At 43.7% G+C, this 8760-nt stretch overlaps 2 protein-coding genes across 8 annotated transcripts in view; one reads left to right on the top strand and one right to left on the bottom strand.

Annotated features, from left to right (window-relative positions):
* LOC109531945 (zinc finger and BTB domain-containing protein 11) overlaps positions 1-373 on the top strand; it is a 7685-nt gene extending 7312 nt beyond the window's left edge. Inside the window, 1 exon segment of the mRNA XM_074895045.1 lies at positions 1-373. This exon segment is cut by the window's left edge and continues 72 nt beyond it. Coding sequence (XP_074751146.1) covers positions 1-188 — 188 coding nt within the window. The 3' untranslated portion in view covers positions 189-373.
* Positions 374-751: 378 nt separating this feature from the next.
* The window catches only part of tp63 (tumor protein p63), a 69525-nt gene continuing 61516 nt past the window's right edge, over positions 752-8760 (bottom strand). For 4 of the 7 annotated variants that reach the window (XM_019897168.1, XM_019897171.1, XM_019897170.1 and 1 more), the window contains 7 exons: positions 8402-8538; positions 7024-7106; positions 6810-6934; positions 5080-5225; positions 3247-3394; positions 1622-1715; positions 752-1537 (listed from right to left, as the gene is read on the bottom strand). In XM_019897168.1, coding sequence (XP_019752727.1) covers positions 1247-1537; positions 1622-1715; positions 3247-3394; positions 5080-5225; positions 6810-6934; positions 7024-7106; positions 8402-8538 — 1024 coding nt within the window. In that variant the 3' untranslated portion in view covers positions 752-1246. The remainder of the gene's footprint in view (positions 1538-1621; positions 1716-3246; positions 3395-5079; positions 5226-6809; positions 6935-7023; positions 7107-8401; positions 8539-8760) is intronic. The other 3 variants (XM_019897169.1, XM_019897174.1, XM_019897173.1) reach the window with 2 other exon arrangements.

The raw sequence follows: 8760 nt of genomic DNA, 5'->3' as shown, positions 1-8760 counted from the left end.
AGGCCGTGCAGGCGGCGGAGGCGGCGGCGGCGGCCGCTGCCGACGGCTCGATGGCCACGCTGACCGACCGGGGCATCATGCAGGTGGTCAACTACGTGCTGGCGCAGCAGGCCATGACGGGCGTCAGGCTGGAGGAGGCGCCCGACGGCATTCAGACCATGGAGGTGGAGGTGACCGAGGTGGAGTAGATGTATTTATCTTATCCCGGACGATCTTCTTATTTAGCCCGCGCCGCCTTTTCTATTTTAAACGTGTAAATAGCTTTGGACAAAATGGGGGGAAAAAATCCATTTTTGGGGCCCTTTCATGCTCACCCCGCTCTCTGGTCTTGATTCCATCATGAGGTAATAAAAAAAAAAAAAAAGTACTGCATAATCACTCCTGTTATCCATCCATCCATTGGGACAATTTTGAGTGTTCAATCAGCCTGCCATGAATGTTTCTGGAATGCGGGAGGAAACCAGAGCACCCGGAGAAAACCCACGCTGGCATGGGGAGAACATGCAAACGCCACACGGGTTATTGAACACGGTACCTCTGCACTGTGAGGTCGATCGCGCTAACCAGTTGCCCACCGGGCCGCCACTCTTATTTTGCTCTCGTGTTCGTCAATTACTTCCCACGCTCACCGGACGATAAATAAAAAACTTCTCATCCTGCCGTACGTCATCAAACTAAAATGGAAGTCAATTCGTGATGACAATTGGTCATTTTGAAAAACAAAATTCAAATAAAACAAGACACAGCAGAGTAGTCAAGAAGAGTGGATATTTATTTTGCATTTATATCAAAATAGCCTCGACATATTTACAGTGTAAATTGTACAAAAAAAAAAGGAAAACGTGCCTGTTTTTTGTCTATTTCTAACTTTTGACGTTGCTTTATTTCCTGATCACAAAACTATACAACATGTACATACATTAATCCCACGTAATAATCCTCAACCAAATACAAATTAGGAGTGGGTAACACTTAAACTTGAAATGATGCTCCTGAATCCTGTACAGTAACACTCTGGCCTACAGGTGGCAAACACATCAGCTAAATATCGAGAAAGACGTACTTGAAATGTACAATCAGGACTTGGAAATGCATTTTTTTTAACACTTTAAACATTTCTGAAGTGCTCTCAAGAAATGGGAACCGTGCAGAAAAAGAAGAATAAGTGCACGTCTCTAAAAAAAAAAGCAAGGGAATGTTCCAGGATTTTTTTGGGGGTGGGCAGGGGGGTGTGGGGGGTCCAGTCCTACTCTCCCTCCTCCTTGATGCGCTGCTGCTTGTTGCGGCGCGAATCCAGGTCGAAGGAGAAGTCGGACCAGTCGTCGCGTTGCGGGAAGGAGATGGTCTGGCGCAGCGTGAAGCGCACGGCGTCGATGACACGCTCGCCGCGCGCCTCGGACGAGCTGACGGCGGACGCCCCGCTGGTGGTGCGCACGATGTGGGGCGGGGGGGAGAAGTCCATGGCCTGCCGGTGCTCCAGGATGCCCTTCCAGATGGCGTGCTGGTACTCGGCGGGGATCTTGAGCCGCGACAGGTCCTAGTGGTCATGACACAGGGGAGCGTTAGCGGAGGCCGGCGGGGCGGGGCTCCACTCGGTTGTGATTGACGTTTGAGGGCTCACCTCCATGTTATAGTTCTCAATCTGGTAGATGTTGCTTAGACCCTGTGCTGTGAAGTAATCCAAGCAGCCTGCGCAGCCCAGACGAATGAGGAAGCTACGGGGAGGGGCGGGAGGGGAAAAACAAAAAAAACTGCGTTAGACAAATTTTAAGCAAAACCTTCTGAAAAGTACCTTGCAATTGTACACAAATAACGCTTGTTTTCAGGGACGTCGTACTACTATGAAACATCACGTTATTTTTCTGGGGCATGGGGGGGCTTTTTTTAAAAGTCATATTTTCATGTAATGTTTCAAGAAAAAGTCATGACAAAGAAGAAACCGTTAAAGAATATAGATTTTTTTTTAAATCCCCAATTCCAGACAACACAATCATGTGATCATCAATTATTGTTGGGGTTTTTTTTCCCATCCAGCGCCCCTGACTGCCCCAGAATCGGTTGTTTCAAACATCTCATATCAGGGGTGTCAAACTCATCTTTGTCGCGAGCAACATTGAAGTGACCCTTTTCCTTGGAGGGCCATTTTGACTGTGAAAGCATTTAAAGAAGTCAACAATAATGGTTGATTCAATGACTGTTTAAGTTACTGTAATGAGGGGGTTTGGTAACAAGAAAATGTTTACAATATCTCTTTTATTTATTACATCGGAGAAGTTGAAAATTTCCTCCAGATTTTCACAATCATGGTAGAAGTCGACATGTTCGATTGGCTTTCGCCGGCCACATAAAATGACGTGGCGGGCCAGATCTGGCCCCCGGGCCTTGAGTTTGACACCTGTGCCATACATAATCGCAGTCACCGATGGAAAAACGACTTGCTACTCATGACCGTCTACGCAAAAATCGATCGGCTCCGAACCGCTGCTCACAAACTGAAGGGAATACTTGACACAAACACGCGCGATGCCGAGGTACAAGCTCCGAGCTACGTTATCCTAAGTAACTCACCCTTGCCTCCGCGGCGGCTAGTAAGACACGCTTCTAATCGGCATTTTTATCGCTAAAGGCAGATGAGGACTCGTAACATCGACAAAGAGTGGGGGAAGCCAATGCTAATCGCTAAGCTAACATTGTGCCGCCAAACACGAAAAAGAAATTGCACTATCAGGAAAAAAAGAAGAAAAGAAAAACAAATCACAATTCAATGTTCTCTTGAATTCGCTCAGCCCTCGTCCTAAAAACTATTTATCTTTTTTTTGTTGTTGTAATATGACAATGTTGTATCTTCCTGGAAAAAAAAACTTTTGTATTTTTGGAGGACAAAATGTAAAATGTGAGAAAAAGTAATGACCATAATTTGGGGAGATTTTTTTAGGGAAAAGGTTAGAATACTCATGAATCTTGTTTTGTGAAAATCTGAATATGATGCAAATAATGCTATATTTTTTCGAGAGCAATTTGGTGTATTTTTACTGACAAAAATCTTACAGGTAGAGTGAGATTTTTTTTTTTTTTTTTGCAGGGGGTCTTGAAAAGGGAATTTAGTTTAATGCCCATCCCTAGTTTAAAAACACTATGATTATTTTTTATTTTTATTATTACCAGTCATTGGCTAAAATCTGAACACCACCAGGATCAAAATTTTCAACTTATTTTTGGTCTTTTTTAAAATTTTGGGTGGGGTACCTGGAGATGCTGCTGTCCATAGGGTACGGAGGAGGGGGCGTACAGTGCGAGGAGGGCACCAGGGGCAGCTGGGGCTGCAGGGCGTGAGTGGGGCTCAGTGAACTCATGTCAGCGCTCATGGGGATGTGAGTGCCCATCATGGGAGTCACTGCAGAGACAAAAGCAGTGGCGGTTGGGTCAGCCGGAAAAAAAATTCGACCAGAGCTCGCTTTACTTTATTCGAGTTATGGCTGAATTAAATTGGGGCTAAGTAGGGCTGGGCGATTAGTCGATATTCAGTGAACAGCCACTATTTGCGAAAATCGGTGAATCATTTACACCCCCTCAAAAAAAAAAAAAATGTAATTGCGTGTAGAAGCCACAAGGTGGTGGCAAAACACTTAAAACGCGATCGTAAAGCATATCAACACCATGCAACTGGCATGTACACACTCCTGAACTCATGTTGCATAAATGACTAGTTGCAAATTGTAAGCAAAGTAGAAAAAAAAAAGTTCTAATTGTCAACTAATTCACCCTAACAAAAAAAAATCCACAAGATGGCGCCAAAGTATTACTTGTATTGTTTTAGTTTGGGCAAAGAACTGTGACTAAATAAGTTACTCAACCAAAATGGAGAATAGTCACCCCCATGCCCCAACACACAATGCAAAATGCCATAGACAGGCGAATGAAACTAGCATCAATGTCGCTGTAGTAATAATAACCCTGAAAGCAAAAAAAAACAACATCATTGCAGCATAACTGCGATGTTCTTTTTGCAGCACGCCGCTCAGTGTATCATATCCATGGCTGTGTTATACTGCCCCCTGGTGTCAAAAGCACACACAACAGAAGGAGGCCCACTGAATGAATACATGAAATAACGATGCAAAAAAAAAAACGGTTTAATCTTTCCTATGCCTGGTCACCCTGGAATTTCTCCCCAGATAGGGTTTTTTTGCCCTCCTTGGGGTTAATGTCGTTAAAATTTGGCAACTTTGGGCATGCGAACGAACGCCTTTGAAACTGTTGGTGATAAATAAATGTTACTTGACTTGAATTTACTCTCTTTGTAGAGTACAATAGTTTAGCGTGCTGTTTTTCTTTGTAACACAAAAAGGCCTGTTGGAGACATATGCTAAACCGAACAGGAAGTCCGCCATTTTGACTTCCTTTTGCATTTGAGCGCCATTTTCGGGCCGTTTATCGAGGACACGTTTTAACAAACTGCAGTGAGAGATTTTATTGAACCTTCTTTCAACTCTGAATATTTCATCTAAACATGTTGGAGATGAAAATTATTGAAAATTTCTGCCACATGCTGTCGCCGTGGCGATACGCAATTTGCAAAGGAAAACGATGCTGTTTTGGAGGGGCTAAACCTAAACTTTGTACACACACGAGGCCTGTCAAAAACATTTATATTTTCGAGGGTTATTGTGCTTTGGGCCACGACCCCAACGTGCTAATACCCCAATGCGCAAGTACTGCGACTTTGCCAGGGTCGCGGCTTGTTTTTTTTGTTGTTTTTATGGTGGCGCGAGAATGGATCGATGGCATTTCCATTCATTTTAATTGGGAAAGCTGATTTGAGATGAGTTTTCGGTGACAAGTGTAGTCATGGGAGTCCGTTGTTACATATTACTGCAGTAAAAAAAAAAAGTTTGGTTTCAGGAGAAGGCAAATCCCAGAAGGGAAATCCAAATCTAAAATATGATTTCTGTGGCAGAAAAACAAACTTGGCAATTTTGTTTTAAGGCCTTATTGCCCAGCCCTTCAGGAAGTAGCTTGAATGTGGGTGCGAGGCGGGGCAGGAAGTGGAGCAAACAAACAACAACAACAAAAACTTACTGTCGGTGAGGCCGGTGGACATGCCGGATGGGGTGAGTGTGTTGCGCTGCTGCGGGTTGATGAGCTGGCTGACCGACGGAAGCTTGTTGACTTTGCTGTGAGGGGGCGAGCTGGAGCCGTAGGCCGGCTGAGGTGCCATCGACGTCCTGGGTGCAAAAAGGGAAGCGAATCGATCAGACGGCATCGCGGCTCACATTGGATCAGCATTCCAAATTTCGGCTCTTCTGTGTGGACTTTTAATATTTGAAATCAAAATGAAGATACCACCTGTAAATTGGATTTTATGGATCCGCAGACACCCTGGAAATCCGTGAGGAACTTGTAACAGTTTGGTTTGGTTCTGCTTTGAAATAAATGTAACTTAACAAAATATATATGCAAAATAATAGTTAATTAAATAAGCATGAAAGATGTATCAATTTTAAAACTTTTTTTTTTTAATACAATTTTGTTTTTTTGTTTTTGGTTGAATACAATTCTGATAACCAATAAAATTATTTTTTAAAAATCTATATGGAATAAAATAACTTTTTTTGGGGGGGGGTCCCACAGAGACAAAAATTGGCAACTTTTTAGGGGTGAGGGGATGTTTTAAAGTTGAGAGTATTCATCTTCTTTTTTTGGGTCATTTTCTTAGTTACCCAACCCCCTTGTTTTTTTTTATTTTGAAAAAACTTTTAAACAGAAATTGCAGTCTAAAAAAAAGGAAACAACCAACAACTAAAAAAAAAGAACACCATAATAACCCAAACAAACAAAAAAAAGCAACTTTATTCGCATTCGCCACAAGAAATAAAGAATCTGTTTCAAACAGAAGAAAAACATTTGCTTGTTTCCCCAAACTGTCCTGCAGTGACTTTACAAAACATGACCAGCATTTTGTCATAACAAATATTAATATGATGATAAGAATATTAAAACCCCTTACACCCAGCCACACCATAACATGAGTCCAGCTCTGGCAAAAAAAAAAAGAAAAAAAAAGCAACACACCCACACACACACACGCGAAACACATGCAAACTCATCAAAAGAGTCTACTGAAGACAGAAAAGTCTGGAAAAAGGAGTGAAAAGTGGCAGAGGAGGAATGAGGAAGGCTCAAGAGGAGGTGCAGCGCCACCTGGCGTCCCCGGCAGGATCCAGCAGCTGACTGCCGAGACGCGTTTTGATCACACTGCAACAAGGAACCACACACACACACAGACACGCACACGCACGCACGCACACACACACACGAAAAAGCACAATGTCAAGTTGTGGTCAAAAGCCAAAGTAAAGAAGACCCCAAAGACGAGGAAGTAAAGTAGCACTGCTGTATTTGGCCACAAGACGGCACCATACGAACACAAGACTCAAAGTTGGAGAAGCAAGAATGGAGACTGACGTTGTCATTTATAGTTTTTGTAGTTCTGTAGTTGGGTTCGGGAGGATTTGTATTATTCAGAGTACTATAATATTTCTTGTTTGAAAAAAAAAGTGTCTTGACGGCTTGTAACTCAGAAACCTTGCATGTGGTCGCAGTTGAAAATCACGGAATCACTGTATGTATTTTTTAATTTCATAATGTAAAAAAAAAAATAAAAAAATCTGATTTGCTCACTCTCCAAACTGCTGCTTGTAAAAATCGTGTTCCATACACGATAACGCCAGCGACAACTATAATAGCCCTTGAGGCTCAAAAATGCTGACGGGTGAATGCGCCCTTGAAGGCTGCGTGGCTCTACTCACTGTTTCTGCAGGAGGTTCTGCTGCTGCTGCCGGTACGACTCGATCGTATGCTGTGGCAAAAACTGCATCAGCTCCAGGGACTCTTTAATCTTCACCAGAATGTCGTAGATTTCGCGTCCTTTTATCTGCAAGGACAAAGGTGGTCAAGCGTTGGCGAGGTGAAAAAGAGAGGCACGCGGTCAGAACGGTGGAGAAGGAGGAGGAGGTTACTCACGGGCAAACAAAACACCTCCTCGTCCGTAGATCTTCTCTTCTTGATGGCCGACATTTGGATGCCGTGAGACACCTGGCGGAAGGCTGGAAAAGTCGAAGGAGGAGAAGGCGGGTAAGAGCGACAGGCGCTGATGTTTCGGTTTCTACTATGGCAGAGCGGGAAACAAGGGAGGCAAAAGTTGCATAGACCGTCACCACAAGCCTTTACGTTGGAGGATTCTTAACTTGAGAAATTGCAATTTTTACAAGTAGTGTAAATGGGCTGACTTATGCGACTTCACTGCACGTTGTGCCAGATGCCCTTTCCACATGGCTTGTAAATGCTTGAATTTTCTCAACTTCTTCCCATATTGGCATTCTTTATCAACAGCAAAATGAACCGGATGTAAATGGGCTGACTTATGCGACTTCACTGCACGTCGGGTCAGAAGCCCTTTCCACATGGCTTGTAAATGCTTGAGTTTTCTCAACTTCTTGCCAAATTGGCATTCTTTATCAACAGCAAAATGAACCGGCGTGAGGGAAACAAAGTCCACCTGCCAAATTTCCACCTTTGGAATTTGTAACAGTCACCAAGTTCTTTCCAATCGTCTGTAAGAGGAGGAATTTTCTAAACCACTGGTTCCCGTGGTGCCTGGAGGTAATATCAGTCTCACTATTCTGGCTCCTGAGGAGCCATGTATGATTTGTTTTGTGTTTCTATAGCTACAGGGTTACTTTATTTTGGAAAGTACATTTGTTATTGCGAAAGCCACATCGGATGTTGTTGCGCGAGACACTTTCTGTTTTACGTTATTACAGAGAAGCTCCGAAAGATGGACTGCTGCTTCATGTTCTTGTTCTAAGCCAAGCACATCCTGTACGTTTGTATTATGTACATTTATGCACTGTTCTTAATTTGTGGTGTGTGTTCACTGTGAATTTACATTTTGAAAGACGTTGCGATTGTTTGCAGTTAGCATTTACAATAGCGATTAGCGCATTAGCTTGCGAACGTTAGCAACACCTAGCGACTACGCTCGTCACGTATCAGACAAGCGGGACACGTTGTTTTGCCACGTTTTATTTTGTGTTTTTATGTGTGTGTTACAGTTTTACACCTTCTTGACTCGCCTCCGCGGTGAATAAATTGCAAGAAACATCGACAGGTGTGGTCATTGAAGGAGCTATCTGTCTGTCCAACCGCAGCGGGGACGTGGCAAGGGCAGAAAAACACACCGCCGGTAAAAAAAAACAAAAAAACAAAAAACGGATGATAGTTAACGTAATACCTGCTGGGTCGACTTGATAACCCCATTCTACACTTGCGGCGTGAATGCGTAAGCATAAGAAAGCCGTAGAGCCCTTCACCAAGCCCCACTCGCCAAAGCTCTACTTACGGCGCTTCGTACCCTCACTGCTCTTTGTGGCGTCCGTGATGTGCTGCTTGCGGATGCTGTCCTCGTCCGCCTTGCGGTCGCGGCCCGGACAGGCGCAGATGCGTGCCTCGAAACAGCGGCGGCCCAGAACCTGACCGCTACACACGCGCACACACACATCATGAGGAGGAGGAAGAGGTTGGCAGCTGTCGATATTTTACATCCAAAACTAAAACCTGACCAAGATGAAAAATCTAAAATCAAAGCAAAAATATCCACTGTTGTTGTAAAATATCTGCCAGGGTATTTCCTCTTTACAAGTCAGTTTTTTTCTGTTTTTGTGGGTGTTGTGTGAGAGCATTTCACTTCAAGCCCCCCCC

The sequence above is a fragment of the Hippocampus comes genome, unplaced genomic scaffold, assembly GCF_001891065.2.
Source record: "Hippocampus comes isolate QL1 unplaced genomic scaffold, H_comes_QL1_v1.1 scaffold22, whole genome shotgun sequence".
NCBI lineage: Eukaryota > Metazoa > Chordata > Actinopteri > Syngnathiformes > Syngnathidae > Hippocampus > Hippocampus comes.
Note: the sequence above shows the minus strand (reverse complement) of the source record. Positions and strands in the feature narration are given on the sequence as shown.